We start from the raw sequence: 18,653 nt of genomic DNA, 5'->3' as shown, positions 1-18,653 counted from the left end.
CTCAACTAATAGCCTATGATACTGTAAACTTTCAAAGAACACAGTGATTAGATAGATTCTTTTTTCATATCTACCAGGATAATCAGTGATTTGCGCATCAGTGGTGCTTCACTAGGAGGCGGGGGTGATGTGCGACCCTGAGGGACAGAGAGGGTTCTGACTGTCACAACTCAGGCTGGGGGTGCGGGTGCTACTGTCATCTAGTGGTAGAGGCCAGAGATGCTGACAAACATCCCACAAGGCAAAGAACTGCCCCACTCCTGTCCTGAATAAAGAATTGTCCAGCCTCTATGTCAACAGTGGTTGAGAAAATCTGATACATGAAAACATACTTCTTTCTTTTTCTTTTCTTTCTCTTCCACCCCTCTTCTTTCTTTTAAATTGTAACTCTTGAATGACAAATGGAGCATATTTTATGCCAAGAAAAAGAGAAAATGCTACTGATTTTTTCTTACAGACTAGATATTTGGTCCATACTGCATCTGTTTTGACCAAAGTAACAAGACAGTTTCCACCAAATTTTTACTTGACCAATGGAATAACGGACTTTGTACCAGATTGTATTGGTTAATAATAATATGAAATATAAGAAAAAACAGAGCCCAAAGAAAGAATCAGCAATTCATATCCACTTACATGATATCTGACCACCATTATTGGGCATATAAAATGCCTTCTAGTAGACTTCACAGATGACTATTAATTTAAAAATTGTAAGGTGTCTTGGTATTTGTGTTATGACATTTAAATTCAAAATTTATATAGTTAGAAAAATACTCACCAATATAACTAATCAAAATATTTATAAGCCACATGTTTAAAATGCCTTAAAGAATTACGAAAGCTCCAATATTTAAATCGTAATAGAGTATACAATATTTATTTTGTAACAAAATAGATAAAACCAAATATTTGCACTTTATGTAATTATTATGACAATTTGTTAATTTAACATTCAGTTAAAATAAACTTTAAATTAGCTATTTAAAAAATGTCAAGTACGTGATTAAGATAAATTTTGTTCATCAGAAAAAGACCTTCAGGAGTAAATAATGATAGAGCAAATCTGTCCAAAACACTACATCTTCATTTTTTGTGTCTTAGACCACTCAGGTGCTTCTTTTTTGGTCTGTAAAAAAAAGGAAAAAAAAAAAAAAAAGAAGAAGAAGAAAAGAAAATTAAGTAAAATGCTTATAAGGAGGAGAAGAGAAACAATTCAAAGAACTAAGTACCTATATACATTGGGGATTTTTATGTAAAATTATAGTAAATAATTGCTTTTTGTAATTCAGAAAGAGACTTAAGGGCAAAGATTTTGTCTTTTGTCAGAAATAATCTCCCACCTGGTATGTCGATTAAAATAAATACACAGCTGTGTTTTCTGGCTTAAATCCGATATTTAATATATTCTACAGAGGCGAATATTTTATGAATTGATTCTATTTTCAAATAAAATTATAAAAAAATCAAGGGCACAGCTTCTTTTTGGTTGTCTTATCTATCTACATACAGATACTCATTCACTCAATAGATATTTAGTAAAGAATTTCTAGATCCAAATCATTGTGCTTTGGGTATTCTGCATTGCTAAGTATTTACCAGAGTACTTCTTGGGTTTACTGCTCAATCATTTCAATGTAAAAGAGCCTGGCTATACAGAGTAGTAACAAAAGAGCAGGGAAGGTGGTCTGTGATAGAGCACTTAGAACTCCCTATATAAGATACTGATGCCAATCAAAACATCTTATTTTATATAATATAATAAATCAAACATGCAATTACTCCTTTCCCACTTATATCTCCTTAAAACTATGAAGAACCACATTCCTAAATATATATACATTGGCATATAGATAAGTAAGATAAGTTATGACAATTTTATCTTTTTCATATGCCATAGCTGATGCACAAAATGTTAGAAGTGACATCAATGGTCAGCTCCTCTTGCCCTTAGCCATGCCCTTGGGCTAATACACCAAATACACCAGCAGACCCTCCACCTCCTTCCTCCAGCCCCATCTGTATAACCATAGCTCTAACTTGAGATACAAATACTTTTACATGATGCCTAAAGGCAAGTAAAATTCAGTATGTCAAAATGAACTCCCCCAATCGCCATATTCTCTGTCTTGGTGAATGGTACCGTATTTTGTTCAGTCATCTAAACCAGAAATGATTGATTCCTCTTCATCTTAGAGTTCTCCTTTTTTTTTTCCACTTGCTACGTTCATTCTAAACAGTCCCTAACATTTGTAGAAATATCTTTTAAACTCCTTATTCTGCTTCTGTCTTGACCCCAAAAGGCTTACCTTGGGCCCTCATCATTTCTGGGCTTCACTCCCACAAGAATTTCCTAATTCTGATTTGGCTTCTTCTTCTATTATGTTCATCACCCACAATCCCTCCAAGCTTATCTTTCTAAAATGCAAATCTGCATTAAAACACTTTAGTAGTTTTTCTTTAATAGAAAGTCCAAAGTTATTAGTATTAAAGGTGAAAGAAGCTTCCAGGGTAAAATAAGGAAATCATAGGGAAAAGCCAGGTGCTGTCTTCCAAGAGAATTCAAAGGTGACAGGGCCTAACCAAATCCAAAAGAAACCAGAGTACAAACCAGAATGCTAGCTGATCTGCCAGGGGAGGGGTAAGTTCCATTTTGAGAAACTGTGATCTTCACTAGGTCATAATGTAAACTGGTTTTCTTAACTGTGGCTCGTGGACAAAAAAATATGAAAGCAACTTCTACAGATCAAGCAAAAGGCACAGAATTTGTATATCTGCATTTTCTCAATCAACTGATACTAAAAGTTCTTTTACTACTATGTATGTATGTATGTATGTATGTATGTATAGTAGAAGGTAAATAAAACTTTTGATATTAAAAGGGAATCTTAAGACTCATAAAGGACAGTACAAGCATTTTAATGGTAGACTGTCCTTCCTGACTACTTCAATCTGTGTCTGGTCCATTGCAGACCATCCGCCCTCCATCCCCTCCTCCCAGTAACTTCTTTCTTTAGATGTATTAATGAAGTAGCTTTGCCACAGTCGAGTGCACCTCTGTCCTAGGGATTAACTGCTTTCTCACTTCATAAATTGACTTTTCAATTTTTTGGTCATAGCCATTTAAAATTAGTTTCACAGCTTGTCCCATAGGTCTAATGTATATTCCTTATTCCTAGGTTATTTGGGGGGAACTTCACTATCATTGCCATGTCCAAGCTACATTTAATTTAGAAGATAGGGCCCTGTAGGATCTGGTCCAGGCCTACTTCTCTAACCCTATCTCTTGACACTCTACTACATGAACTAAATTACTTGTTGTTGAGATTAGTTTTATAGTAATTTATTGAACACCTACTATGTACCAGGTCTTTGTGTTAGGTTGTACGGCTATAAAAATGAGTAAGACCCTATGACAGAGCCTGGTGGTTGCCTAGATTACATCTATTTTTCCCCTTTCAATAACAGAACTCTGATGTCATTATGAGAGTAATGGGCTCATCCAGTGAAAAACTACATTTATCAGCCTCCCTTGCTGCTAGGTGTGGACGAGTGACTAAATTCTGACCAATGGAATACAAATAGAAGATGTTGGGTAGAACTTATAGAAAAATGCCTTTAGAATAGGAGATGGTATTTCCCCCCATTTCTCTTGCTTCCTGCTTGGAATGCAGATGTGATGGCTTAGGCTACAGCAGCTATATTGTGATTCTGAGGACAGAGGCCACACACCAAGGATGGTTTGAAGAGAAAGGCAGAAGAAACCTAGGTCCTTGATGACTTCCAAGGGCCACACACTAGCCCTGAAAAGCTTATCTTCAGGCTTTTATCTGAGAATCAGAACAATCTACTTAAGTCACTGAACTAGCAGTGGAACGTAATTCCTAGACACTGACCCTAATCCTTAAGTAAGTTATAGCATTTGTTTCATGTTGTATTTTCTGCACACAGGAAAAGTGTCTGGCATGCAGTAGGTGATCAATGACATGCTTCTTTTGTTGTTGATTTTTTTTTTTTTTTTTTTTGTAGCTGGAGCACAGTACAGAATAATGGGTTAAAGTACAAGCTCTGGAATAAAACAGGCTCCAGCCATTTATTTGTAAACTCGGGCAAGTTGATGACCAGGTACTTCACAATAATATGAGGAGAATAAAAAATAACGGTGATGGATATTCTGGGTACCCTCAGACCTGCTCTGCCTCAGGATGCTGTCAGTGGTGGCTTATGGTTTCTGATTAGGTTCAGTTAATGAGCTGCAAAGTGGGCTTGTAGGTCAGAGGAGAAAGAAGTTGGGATATCTATTCTTCAGCTCCTTCTTTGCCTGGCCATAGTTTGGTAGTAGTAAATTCTTCTATGGAAGACCAAAGTTTCCTACGAAGGCTCTAATTCCTCTCCTTGCCCCTTGAGACCTAGGAGTGTTTATAACTTTGCATAGTTACTAAGCCTAAAATGTTCATTATCGCCTGTTGGTTTCTACCTCCTTGTTTCTCCTATAGAGGTGTTTCTCACTCCCTCCAATTTATCCCTCCATCTGCCTCGTCTTTCTCCTCCACCACCACCTTTGCTACCTTCTTAATTTCTGTCTGAATTGATATCAAAGTCTGTTGGCTCTTTCTTTCCATTCCTCTAGTTCATCTTTCACTGTTGCTGTCCAGGTCTGAAAATACAAACGTGACCCTCACAGTATTTTTTACTTGCTTCCTATTTGGTATTTATCACACATGTTATATGACACACGGTTTCCATGATCAGACTCTGAGGCACTCTAGGGCAGGGGCCCTGGGCATGGAATAAGGCTTGAATAAATGAATAGCTTCAAAAGAATGTGCCACAGACTCAAAAGACAATTCCATAAGAGGTACTGCAAAATGCTTTGAGATATAGCGTGGAAGAACCTTGAGGATGTTATGCTAAGTGAAATAAGCCAGTCACAAAAAGACAAATATGGTATGATGCCACCTATGAGGTATACAAAACAGTCAATTTCATAGCAATTCAAAGTAGAGTGGTGGGTTGCCAGGGGCTACAGAGGTGGGGGTGGGGAAGAAGGGAGGCATTGCTCGATGGATACAGAGTTCCAGTTTGCAAGATGAAAAAGTTCTGAAGACCTGTCTCACAACAATATGAATACACTTAATACTACTAAACTGTACACTTAAAAATGGGTAAAATGGTAAACTGTGTATGTTTCTATCACAATAAAAAACAAACAAAAATACCAAGAGCTTTTTAAAAAAATGTTTTGAAAAAATGCAGCAACACTGAAAAAGTGTATTGTTTCCAATGTGAGCTACCTGGACTTCGCTGTTAAAGAAAGTTACATATTTTATTAGATATTTTACATTCTAAAATAGAAAAAACAAAGAGAGTAGTAGGACCTCATTTCCTACATATTTAATAGCAAAGCAAGTTTCCATCGGAATCTATTTTTACCTGGGTATACTGCCATTTAAAATTTCCTTAGTTTTAAGATAATGATGAGGTCTAGCAAAATTCAGCTGCTCAAAAACCTTGAGCATTTGGTTTTACTTCTTTTGGGCCTTTATTTAAGTGCCGTCTTCGCAGAGAGGCCATCCCTCCCTATTCTTCACCCATCGACTGCCCTGTTTTATTTTTTCTCCATAGCATTTGTCATTTTTTCACTTTCTCTACAATTTATTTTTTGGTTTGTTTGTTGCTTTACAGTCTAATCTCCAAAAAAGAATGTAAGTTTCATGGAGGCAGGAAGTTTTATGCCTTTATTGCCTCTAACAGTGCTTGGCACAAAGGAGGTGCTCAATAAACATTTCGTTTTTTTGTTTTTTTGGTGGCCATGCCATGCGGCTTGCAGGATCTTAGTTCCCCAACTAGGGATTGAACCTAGCACACCTAACCACTGGACTGCCAGGGAACTCCCAATAAACTTACGCGGGCCTCTCACTGCTGTGGCCTCTCCCGTTGCGGAGCACAGGCTCCGGACGCGCAGGCTCAGCGGCCATGGCTCACGGGCCCAGCCGCTCCGCGGCATGTGGGATCTTCCCAGACGGGGGCACAAACCCACGTCCCCTGCATCGGCAGGCAGACTCTCAACCACTGTGCCACCAGGGAAGCCCCCCAATAACCTTTTTAAATGAATGAATGAATGTTGTTTGGGTTTACTATTACAGATGCCTCTCAGTTCAATTTAAATCTGGACATAAAGCCTCATGAGAGTCTATATTCAAGAGTTGCCCCTATGTAATGTGAAAGAAAACGCCACTACAGTAATGTAATAATATGGCTCCAACTAATCAGGTAACACTGCCCTTTATAAGCATAGTGGGCAGTATTTATGATTCTAAGTAACACTGCAACTATTGAGTGGAAATGAAAATAAGCAATAAGATATGAAAATAGCATATTCTGTTGTATGAACTCAAGATATGTTCAATCTTTCTATTGGTAAAGTTCTGTTCTCAGTCACATTACGATCTGAAACTCAGGTTACCTGCAAGTACATTAGGATAGAATAGGCCAACTTCTCATCTACATCAGTATCTATGTCTAAACACTACCAAAATTCAAACAAATTTCATGGAGATAATAATGATTCTGGAAAGTTGATTTCTGATTCTCGTGAGACATACATTCTTCATTTCTAGATATTTTGTCAGTAAGGTACTATCCATTAGTGACGGCCCGAAGTTCCAGCCACTGGAAGTTTCTAAGCCTTTACCAACTCCTGATTAGTACTGAGCAACTAGCATTAAGATAGGGCACAGAATGGCAAACTATGATCCATGGTCTGTTTTTGTATGGATTGCCTGCTAAGAATGGATTTAACATTTTTAAAGAAAGGTAAAACCAAACAAAATATGCATTAAGATGGTATGTGCCTCATAAAGCCTAGAATATTTACTGTCTTGCCCTTTAAGGAAAAATTTGCCATCTCCTGATAGATGACTGTTAAATAAAGTGGGCACAAAAATTCAGATTAACAGTTAACTGCTTTTTATTTTGGTAATTCCACTTCTTTACCTATTTAAACAGTAGTGTTTCTTTTATGTTACTATCTTAAAGTTATTTACCCTTTCTACCCATAAGATGGTGCTTTGGGTAACAAATTTTGTTGTGCCTATTTAGTTTTTTTTTTTGGCCATGCTGTATGGCATGTGGGATCTTAGCTCCCCGACCAGGGGGTCAAACCCATGCCCACTGTATTGGGAGCGTGGAGTCTTAACCACTGGACCAACAAGGAAGTCCTATGTCTATGCAGTTATTAACAGAGTTAATATTTTAACTGAAGAGGGCCCTATTTTCTGACTATTTCACACTTCTGTTTTTTTTTTTTTTGAATTTAAGACTTTCATAGGTTCCATGGTATGAAACCCTTTTCATAATATATTTTTCATACACACACACACACACACACACACACACACACACATATGACGTGATGTTAGACATACAAATTACTTAAAAGTGAGCGTTTATATTGGGAACATTGCTTTAATTTTTATGTGCTGGTTTAGATTAATTATATTTGTAATTGTATAAAGAAACAGCACAAATTAGTGGTGTTAACAGGCCCTGAAGTAAATTGTATTCCAGATGTAGGAAAGAGCTCAGAGGGCTGTGATAAAAACAAATGACAGGATTAACTGTAAAGCAACCAGAAGTAATTTACTGTTCCAGTGTGATTTGGGAGATAAATAACTGATAAGATGGGTACTTCTGTGTCATCCATAAGCAGGCAACTGAAACATTAATCTATAACTTGGGGATTATAACATATTGAGAAAGAATGCTGACTGATAAATGCAGACATAATAAGCCTGGTGGATTATTCCTGGAATCTAGAAAAAGAGCTAGAAATTAAGAATCTATTAGTGTTCAACCAGCGCCACTTCTCTAAAGAAAAGAAATACTATGTCTAGTAGATATAATTACTTGTTTTTTAAAAAAAACGATATAAGCTAGGAATTGAGGAAATAAATATTTATGATTCCTCAGAGGCAGGGCCCAACTAAAATGTGTCTAAGAGAGCTGACCCAGCTTTCCTACCAACAAAGTGACAAAAAGAGAAACTGCCCCAGATCATTCAGCCCTCACGGCTCTACTTCCACGCTCACAAAAAAATTCCTTATTTCTAATTTAGCTTAGAGCTATATTACACCGGGAAGAAGCTGCAATTAGTATTCCTGAGACTCGAAATTGAAAAATTATTTTTAAAAATGTAAATGTACATAGCTAGCTATCTTGAGGTCTGAGCATGTTCTGGTCAGATAAATCTAGATTCAACATGAAAAAGTGAGACCAGGGACTTCCTTGGTGGTCCAGTGATTAAGAATCTGTCTTCCAATGTAGGGGATGTGGGTTTGATCCCTGGTCGGGGAACTAAGATTCCACATGCCGTGGGGCAACTAAACCTGCATGCTCTGGAGCCCGCGCGCCACAACTAGAGAGAAGCCCGGGCGTTGCAACGAAGAGCCCGCGTGTCGCAACTAAGACCCGATGCAGTCAAATAAATAAATAAATATTCAAAAAAAAAAAAAGAAGAAGAAGAAAAGAGAATGTGAGACCAGAGCTTCAAAACAAATGTGACAAAGCATTAGAGGTATGAAGAGCAATTGCTTCCCTCAGCTCCTAGACATGGCTGGAGCCCCTTCAATCTACCAGCAAAGTTCATTTACCCGGTGTGCCATACAAATGCTATACTTTTCTATGTGTGTTATAATGTGAAAAATGTGGGGTGGCACAGAGTTAGGACATGCTCTGTGGTAATGCTATCCCAGGGCGGCACCCTGTGTCTTAAGACATCCAATGAGTTGTATTCATTATATTAAGTATATTACAAATAACTGCTAAATTCCATTTTAATGAAGTTATAAACTTTTCTTTATGAATAATGAGAAACACTGCTTTTTATAACCTATCAATTTAAATTAAAAAATTTTTTTGGTAAAGTACACATAACATAAAATTTACCATCTTAACCATTTCTAAGTGTACAGTTCAGTGGCATAGGGTATGTTCACATTGCTATGCTACCATCACCACCATCCATCCATAGAAGTCTTTTCATCTTGTATAACTGAAACTCTGCACACATTAGATAATAACTCCTCATTCCCCCTGGTCCCTGGTAACCACCATCCTAATTCCCACCTCTTTGAATCTGACTACTCCAGGTATATCCTATCCACTGTATTTTCCTTTTCTCCTAAGGAAAAGTGTTCAGTGGTGAAATGACTGAAGTCAGGCATAAGAATGTAGTAAGAGAGGAATAAAGTCTAGATTATTAAACATCCTAGTTTTGAATAATAAAAAGGAACACAAATTAGAAAATGTTTTGTGAATATTATACTCTCTGCCCTTGGAATTTCTCACTCTTTAACCCTTATTGTCCTTGTCAAATCCTAGACATTCTTCAAGGTCAACCTCAAATACTTTCTTTTCCTGGAGTCCATCAACATCACATTATCTCTTCTTTCTTTGAATTTCCATAGCAGTTTATATTTCCTTTAAAGTAGTTTGTATTTCCTTCCAAGACCATGGTCTTGGAAGTTGCTGCTTTCACTCTCCCTGGAGTTTATTTAGTTCAACACTAAAGTTCCCCACACAGTTTAGAGTTTTAATGGCTAAGAAGATAACTAAACTGGGGAGGCAAATAACTGTTGTTGTTTTTTTTAATGCTGTGTTACCAGATATTTATTGAGTACCTGCTTTGATCATGTGCTATGTAAGGCAATGGGAACACAGCTTCTATCCTCAAAGCACTTACATTCTGTGGTTCAATTTAGTCTTTGTTGGTGCATTGAATGCCTGAAAAACAATTCTCCCACATCTGTGATTTCAACAGTCAGAGCTTTTCTATAAAATACACCTTTTGGGGTTTTCTTATGTAAATATCACATGAGCACTGCAAAACGTTCACATGATTATACAAATATGTAAAGAAAAATGTCTCAAGCTTTTATTTCTCCCCTTCCTCCTCTGTAACATAACACAGCTCTACGTTCACCCCACTGCCCATTTAACAGGGGCTTTGTGTGTCTTCCTCATATTTTCAGTGCACATATAAACACACATCCATCGATCCATCTCTCTATCATTGAATTGAATATCAGGGAAAAATACCAACAGCAGATAATATCAGCCAAAGGATCTGGAAGTAAATTAGAAATGTTTCCATTTTAGCTATAAAACCATAAGATTATGTAATGATTAGATCTTACTTTCAAATATTTGCACCATAAATTCCTTATTGACAAGATGAGAGAAAAACGTAAGAAAAGCACTATTATGGAAAATTGAAAATACTGAAAATAATAACCGTAAAAATTAGGATGCCTTAAGAGAATCATGGATGTTAGTATAAAAGAAGTCCAGCCCTCATTTCATGTAATCTCCCTCCTAATTTTATAGATAAGACCCAGTTCAGGGCATTTAAATGACTTGCCCCAGGTGACCTAGTCGGTTCCCATTCCTAATTCTGCAGTATTAGCACACAGTCTTGATCTGACTGGTTTACAGCACGATATCTGAGTTTTCATTAGGATGTAGCTGAGATCATACCTTTTTGTAAAATTTTCTCTTGTATACAAAAGATAGTTTATTATAGAAAAAAAAGAAAATACAGGTAAGCATAAAGAAGGAAATAAAAACTACCCAATTAATACTTCATATTTCAAATCTTCATTTTCTTTTCATTGCAGAACCTTATCTCGAGATACTGGAGAAATCTGTTGCTTATGTACTGGTTACAGGATTTCAGAATATCAGAATCAGGTTACCAAGCTAAAGTCAGAAATGTAGGAGGTCAGGGTCAGAAGGAATAGTTCATTGCTTGAAACAGAGAAGGGTCAGAAAAGCAGATCAGGGAGTGTGATAGGCTTTAAGTATGTGGCTGTATCTTGCGGTTTTCCACCAATCCTACGTTTTCCATTAGCATCTATGTATTCAGTCTGCTCTCTTCTTGTAGATTATAATATAATAATAGACACATCACACTGTCTGTCACAATCTTATCCGACTTTCTGAGGGAAACTTGCCTAGCCATGGCCCTTCTGAATAAATAGCCCTAGGCAACTTTCTTTGGTACCCTGTGACCCCCTGGTCACAGGTAAGGGCAGCCATTCAGTAGGCTGGCTAATAACCTTAACTAGTCTTGCCACAAGGGGTATCTGCCAACAAGGAGAAGCTGGGCCAATTAAACTTGCTTTTGGAAAATACAGGAAGAACTAGGTTATAAGAGAGGAGATTAGGGAAAGGATGCATAGAAATACATCTCAAGACAAGGGGCTGTGAGCAAGTTGATGAGGAACTGGAAAACATGAGTAAGCAGACACCAGGAGAGAAACATAGGGAAGCTGAAGTACCACTAGAGGAAAAGACCTATGCACTCAGCTGTGGAAATCCATAGAGCTGCCTTGTACCCAGGCTGGTCAATCTCGATTTCCTGTGTTCTCCACCCTGTTAGCTCAGCCTGTATTGCTACGAGGATCCTTATGATAATTATCCCTTATTTCATTTAGACTGTAACTCTGTCATTTTTTTTAAAAAAGGAGGTTGAACTATGTAATCACAAAGCAAGCTCTCACATCCCATTGATCTTGAGTAGCATGTTCTGAATGTATAATGAAATAGCTTAGATCAGAAGTTCCCATACTTGACTGATTATTATAATCATCTAGGGAGTTAAAAAAAAATTAAGATTCTGGGGACTCACTGAATCAGAATATCGTACAGAAAATCTTTCTGGTTTTGAGTCTCTATGTTCAGATGGTAGAAATGTTTCTTCTGAGAAATTAGGTATGGAGGGGAAACCATGTTGAAGTAAAGTGAACTATTTAATGAGGTTACTCCTATTTCGATTCTGTTGCCTTTGGATTCTTATTACTTGTTAAAACATCATTTTCAATATTTCCTAAATTATTTTCTATTTTAATCCAAATTTTTCTAATTTCTTGTTCTTCGACTAATTTCCGGGCACATACATTTTTACCTAATAATGCATTTCAGTTTTTCAGTCTATGTTAATACGATTGGTTTTATACTTTATAAGAAAACTCAAAGCAAAATATATTATTTTACAAATAAGAGGAGGTGGGTGATATTTTGCATCCCTTTTATTCTTATGCAAATTTAAAATGACAAAAACAGGCAATTCTGGTTGGGATTTTCACTGCCGAGGGCCCAGGGTGCAATCCCTGTGCTGGGACTAAGATCCTGCAAGCCACAAGGCACGGCAAAACAACAACAAACAAACAAACTTCTTTATGCTTATCTGTATTTTTCTTCTTTTTCTACAGTAAACTTTCTTTTATATACAAGAGAAAAATTTTCAAACGAGGTATGACCTCAGTCACCTACATCCTACTGAAAACTGAGAGATCGTGCTGTAAACCAGTCAAATCAAGGCTGTCTTTCTGATTCATTTATAAGTCGTCCCTGGAGACTGGAGGAGGACAGTGCTAGAGTAATGCTAATTCCTAGGCAAGTCTGATATGTTAACTAGAAATATAAACCCCAACTATCAACTGTTAAGATAGGTAACATATACATTCAGAAAAAGGATAAATATAGACCTTTTAAAGTTAGTTTGAAACCACTATGAGAGGAAAGAAATTTAAGTAAAATATATTTAGTAAAAATAAGAGACACTAACATTCTAAGTTAATTTTTATTGTACTTACAAAGAGTGTTGGTTTGGGTATAAATATATTGTCTTCATGTTCTCTAGGCACATTCAAAGTCTTTGATTTCTGATTTCCTGTCACAGTTTTGGATTCCATTTTAGTAAAAAGCAAGTTGTCCTCAGAACGCTTACTATGCATATTAATGATAATCTGTTTCATTGCTGCCAATTCCTGTTGTGTATGAAAATAGAAGATGGAAGTATGATTTTAACAAGCAGACTCATAATGTTGATGTTAAAATATTTATTTTTATTCTTGAAGTAGAAAAAACATTTGAAGCAATTACTATATTATATAAATGAGGAAAGTTGTGAAAAAACAACATATTAATATTCAATAATTATGCACATGAATCTCATAGTCATTAATACCATTAAATGATCAATATACCATTCCAAAGGGGAAAGGGGGTAGGGATAAATTAGGAGCATGGGTTTAACAGACATATACTATTATACATAAAAGAGATAAGCACAAGGATTTACTGAACAGAATAAAGAAATATATTCATCATCTTGGAAAATAATCTGAAAAAACATATGTATAAATGACTCACTTTGCTGTACACTTGAAACTAACATGGTATTGTCAACTATACTTCAATTAAAAAAAGTATTATTCTGTAGCCTAGTGGTTCCCCAATTTTTCTGCACATTGTAATCACCTGTGGAGCTTCTAAAACAACTGATGCCTGTGTCCCACCCCCAGAGACTGTGAGATAATTGGGCTGGGGTGTGGCCTCGGCTCTGAAATTTTTTAAAGATCCCCAGGTGATTCTAACAAATTTGGGAACCACTGGCATAGCTACTTTCCCTCATAGTTTCTCTACACATGCTTGATAAGCACATTATTTAGGCACTTAACTTCTCTTCTGCCTCTTAAACTATTCTATTTCCTTTTGAAGATGCAAGTGAAAAAGAGTCCAAAAATTTTTCTCTTGCCTATTAATCAGCAGTTCAAACAGTAAGTTTAACATAGCTTCAGGATTTCTTTAACCATGTTATTCCCAGACTCACAGACATGGAAAACAAACTTAAGGTTACCAAAAGGGAAAGGAGGCGGGGAGGGATAAATTGGGAATTTGGGCTTAACAGATACAGACTACTATATATAAAATAGATTAACAACAAGGACCGACTGTATACCACAGGGAACTGTCTTTAGTATCTTGTAATAAACTGTAAGGGAAAAGAGTCTGAAAAAGAATATATATATATAAAACTGAATCACTTTGCTCTACACCTGAAACATTGAAAATCAACTAGACTTCAGTAAAAACAAAACAAAACATATTATTCCCTCTTCTTTTACAAATGAAAACCTGAGTTAGCTTTATCAGTCGTTGTTTGAACTAAGAATTCATTACGCTGAACTTCTTGAAGAACCCGGATCAAAATTTCCACTCATTCCCTCTTCCAAGTCTTTTTTGTCTTTTATTTTCCCCCATAGTCAAACCTTTAGCACCAAACACTAACTAGTGGATATTTATGCTTAATTACTAAATTGATTCAATCAAACACAAGAATATGGAGAGAGGGCGGACTGAACTCTCCTTTACCTTATTATCTGTACAACAGTGGTAGGCTGTGTTGGTGGTAATTTTTTCCTATTATTTTATTGCATCTTCATGCCAAGACACAAAAGTTAGGGCGACAGAAAGATGTTCTGCTCCCTTCTACTAATCTGTTTATAGACATCAGCTCTGTGTCAGAGCAAGTTCCTACAGGCCTTTTTTTTTTTCTGGCTGTCATTAGTTCTATTTAGAACCATCTAGCTTGAGTGGGTATTTTAAAACAGAGCTGTTGAGTTTAAGCCACAGAGTCTTAATAAACCTCAGGGCCGAGAGAGGAGCTGGAAGAAATGGTGCCAGAATCCACTTTCTCATTTCTGCAGGACTGAGGCTGGCTTGGCCAATGCACATGAGGATGTGTCTACCTTCAGAAACTGCCAATCTGATACACTTTTATTTGACCCTTTTGAGGACTCATTGCTTTTGAGATCGTTACTTCATTTACATGCTTCCCTTTAGTGAAGTATATACCACTGATTTAATGTTAAACATGTCTTGTGTTATGGTAGATTTCAGCTCCTTCTTTACTTACCACACGATAAGTAGAGGGGAGAGGGGAGATGACGGTCTCTCAGCCTATCAAAAAAACACTTTTTATCTGAAAGAACCTCTTTTTACTAGCCGTAACTTTTGTGCCTTGGCATGAAGAGAAAATAAAATAATAGGCAAAAATTTCCTCTATCACAACCTACCACTCTATTACAGATAAATAAGGTCAAGGGGATCATACCTCCTGGCAGAAGGGAAGGGAGGGAGAGCAAGGCTGAGGAGGAAGAAAAGGAAGGAGTTGGTGGGGTACCAGGCAGAGGGCTTTGGCTCCTGAATGCCCAAGAGGAGGCCACAGTTTTGTTCTCTGGCTTCACCTGCTGTTCGTATAGGAACAGTTACAGGAAGCAGATCACCCCTGATGCTGGTCAGGAGACAGAAGGGAAATTCACAGGTTTGCTTTATTTAGACTAGGATCACCCCAACTTAGCATGCTGTCACAGTACCACTTTTGTTCATCTGATAGTATTATACAATGTTAGTTTAGCATGGGTTTTTGAAATCTAAGTAAAGAACACTGAAAAAGCAACAGAATTCTGTAAAATTCCTATTAGGATAATACACAGCTACAATGGACACCAAAATAACATGCAGAACAATTCTGTTCAGTTTTATTATGTTTGGTCATATAGATGATCTCTTTTATATCAATTGTAAATTTGAACAAAGAAAATTCCACTTTAACATCAAATAGTATCCACGATACCACCACAGACTGAGCACACAGAAAGCCAAGCATAGGTAGTGGAGATATTTTAGTATGAGGTTAGAAGTCAAAGACACATCTATTCCTGACTCTGTTATTAACTGTGTAAACTTAAGCAATCTACTCTGATTGAACGAGCTTCAGTTTCCTAATTGATAAAATGTATGTCTGTGTTACCTTTTTGGATTTTTGCCAGTCTGATAAGTGTTTGGGTATGTCTATTTTGCATTTCTCCTGCTGTAAGGGTGGGCAGCTTTTCAGTTGTTTAAGGGTATTTCCTTTTTTGTTGATATCCTTGGCTCAGTTTTCTACTGGGTGACCGGTCATTTTCTTTTACATTTCAAGGCGCTCTTTACATGTTAGAAACATTAGCTCTTATCTGTAATATGAACGGCAGTTTTTCTTCCCTTTTAATCTTCTTTTTGACTTTGTTTATGCTTTTTATTTTCTTTTGTTTTTTTCCTGTGCAGAACTTTCTGGTTGTGATGTAGCTGAACATGGCAATCCTTAATTTTATGGTCTTCCCATGTTTCCTTCTTCCATTTTCCTCAAGTTACTTTATGGTTTCTTTTTCTTTTCTCTTTCAAACATTTAGATCTTTGATCTGTTTGAAGTTTATCCTGGCTTATGGTGAAAGGTGTGGATTCAGCATTTTTCCCCCCTTGGCTATTCTGTAATAACAACATCATGTACTAAAGAGACAATTTTTTCCTCTGATTTGAGATGTTATCTTTATCATATACTGAATTTCCATAAGTGTATGATTTATTTCTGGACTTTTAAATTCTATTCCAATTGTCTATTCATGCACCCATGTCACACCGTTTTAACGTTTAATGATTGAGGGTTTTTTTGGGCTATGTTCTTAGGGATATGGGTGGGTTTATGTTGAATTAAAAAAACAACAACTTAGAACTGGCTTTTATGATACTGAATCTTCCTTACCATGAAAATATTTTAATATTTCTTTTACCTACATTTTTGGCATAAATTGTCCTTCCCTAGTTGATGTTACTATTACAATGAAATGTTTGTGATTCACAAAATCCCAATTTGCATATTGACAAAGCAAACAAAAATAAACCAACATAACATACAAGAACCAGAAAAACTTGTCACTACAAAATGGGATCCTTTGTTAGGATTAAGTCATCTTGAAATCTGGCTTGGTCCTTGCCACGTTCTCTTGTCTGCCTCCTGATTGCTGGCTCCGCCTCCTATTAAGAGTCTGCTCTTATTGTTTGGACTTGACTTTCACATGTCATTTCTCTAGCTTTTGGTTCTGCTTTTCTCTGTTCTCTAACTGTCCTTCTGTGATTGGTCAGCAGGGTTATTTGTACTACTGTTTAATGATTTATAAATACTGTTCACTGCAGAGCAGAGAGTGTGATTAGGTCCACAGAAAAGGAACCTGTGATGTTCAAAGGAAAATGTTTCAGGTATCAAGTTCAACTGGATTCTTTTTCTTACATTGCATCTATCACTCAAAATCATGCCATTTACTTAGATTCCTACTTGGGCCCTGACTTTCTCATAGAGACTTTTCCCCCGCTTCTTAAGAGTTCTTGCCTTTTTTTTCCTCATTGATGGAACTAGTATTTGTCTTTTTCCATATTACCTAAGATTATCTAGCTTAATCATACTGTTTGCTGGGATCAATTTTGTACTGACTTCTTTTAAGACAGCTGCACAGTTGTTATTCTGAAATTTCTTTTTATTGCACATCTTGGCATGTTCCATTATTTCTTGCATTGCTCTCTTTCTGTCGTTTGATGGCAAACAATCTAGTAATTTCATGAGAGAGGGTACTGTGGTAAAGTACTGTGCTTCCCTTCAGAACTTTGACGGTGTTACATCTCTATCTTCTAAAGTCAAATTTCTAGGAACTATGAGGCCAAGCTGATCTTTATTTCTTTGCAGGTATTTTATTTCTCTCTGGAATTGTTGATATTGTTTAGCTTTTCCCTGTTAATTTCTGTCTTCTTACCTTTTTCTAAGCTTTAGGAGAGTTCAGTGGCTTTTCCTGACATCCTTCTACTGGCATTTTTACTTACTTATAATAACTTCATGATTTTGATTTTAGCAATTTTTGAAAACACCAGAAACTTTTTCTGTATAATGCTTATTTTCTGTAAATACTACTTCCTCAAATCTTTCTGAAGAAATTAATTACAATACTTTGTGAGTTCTTTTCTGTTACAGAAATTTTTGTTTTCTCTGGAGAAGGGAGTCAGTTTCTCTGTTTATTGTGATTTTTCCCTTTTGTGCTATTAATTTTCTTCCAGTTTCTGACGGTCTTTGGTTGTGTGTTCCAATTTATGAATGAAGGAACAGATTAAATGTTTTCTTTCTGCTGCTATGGGCCATGCATCTGAATGAGACAGTTGAGTACAATCTCTGGATATGTGGATAAGAAAATCTGTCAAGCAGGCTCCACTCTAGGGTCCTCAGGTGGAAAGTAGGCTCTCTTGTCCAAAATGACAAAATGTGGAGTGTCCTTATATGTGGCCCCTTCGTTTTGGCAGTCTTAGTCTATTCCTGGCAAATGTTCCATTAATTTAGAAAGCCATTTGTCAAAATATCTTTTTAAATTCCTGCTTTTTAAAATTATAGAAGCATTACTTGTTCATTATAAAATTCAAATACAGCAAAAGTGCCATGCCTCAAATTCTTTCCTTTTACCACTTGTATGAGACCTTTAAACACTCTTCTGTAACAGTTTGATTTATAATAATATTCATTAATTCTGATATGCTTTTATAGTGATTTTCAAAAACCTAATAGTATATATCTTATAATTCAGTATATCAAATACATAAGACAATTACAGTAACTTCAAGAATGAAGGAAACTTTCATTAAAACGAACAAATGTAGAACCGCATCTGATTACACAATTGAAACTTAAAACAAAACAATAAAAAGCACATTGCAGTACAGTACTCTTCAAAATGGAAGAGTTAAGGACATTCTTATGAAAATTCCAGATGATGATGATGATGAAGATGATGACTGTTACTATACAATCTCTATAAAAGAGATAAATTGCTCTCTTGAATCCGAAAGCACGTATCTTGGCCATTTAATATAAACTATTTGCATAGAGGGTGGCATATTAAAACAGCTCAACTGCAGAGCAGCTGCTTAAGAGTATTGCATAGTTGATGCCAATA

The 18,653-nt window shown here is 36.4% G+C and overlaps 1 protein-coding gene across 1 annotated transcript in view; it reads right to left on the bottom strand.

Moving 5' to 3' along the window:
- Window positions 1-841: 841 nt before the first annotated feature.
- The window catches only part of PIBF1 (progesterone immunomodulatory binding factor 1), a 219,319-nt gene continuing 201,507 nt past the window's right edge, over window positions 842-18,653 (bottom strand). Inside the window, exons 17-18 of the mRNA XM_082859326.1 lie at window positions 12,657-12,830; window positions 842-1,129 (exon numbers count right to left, since the gene is read on the bottom strand). Of these exons, the coding sequence (XP_082715452.1) occupies window positions 1,079-1,129; window positions 12,657-12,830 (225 nt within the window). The 3' untranslated portion in view covers window positions 842-1,078. The remainder of the gene's footprint in view (window positions 1,130-12,656; window positions 12,831-18,653) is intronic.

This window comes from Leucopleurus acutus (genome assembly GCF_964270905.1).
Source record: "Leucopleurus acutus genome assembly, chromosome: 18".
In the NCBI taxonomy this organism is placed as follows: domain Eukaryota; kingdom Metazoa; phylum Chordata; class Mammalia; order Artiodactyla; family Delphinidae; genus Leucopleurus; species Leucopleurus acutus.
This window is presented reverse-complemented; position numbering and strand designations above follow the sequence as displayed.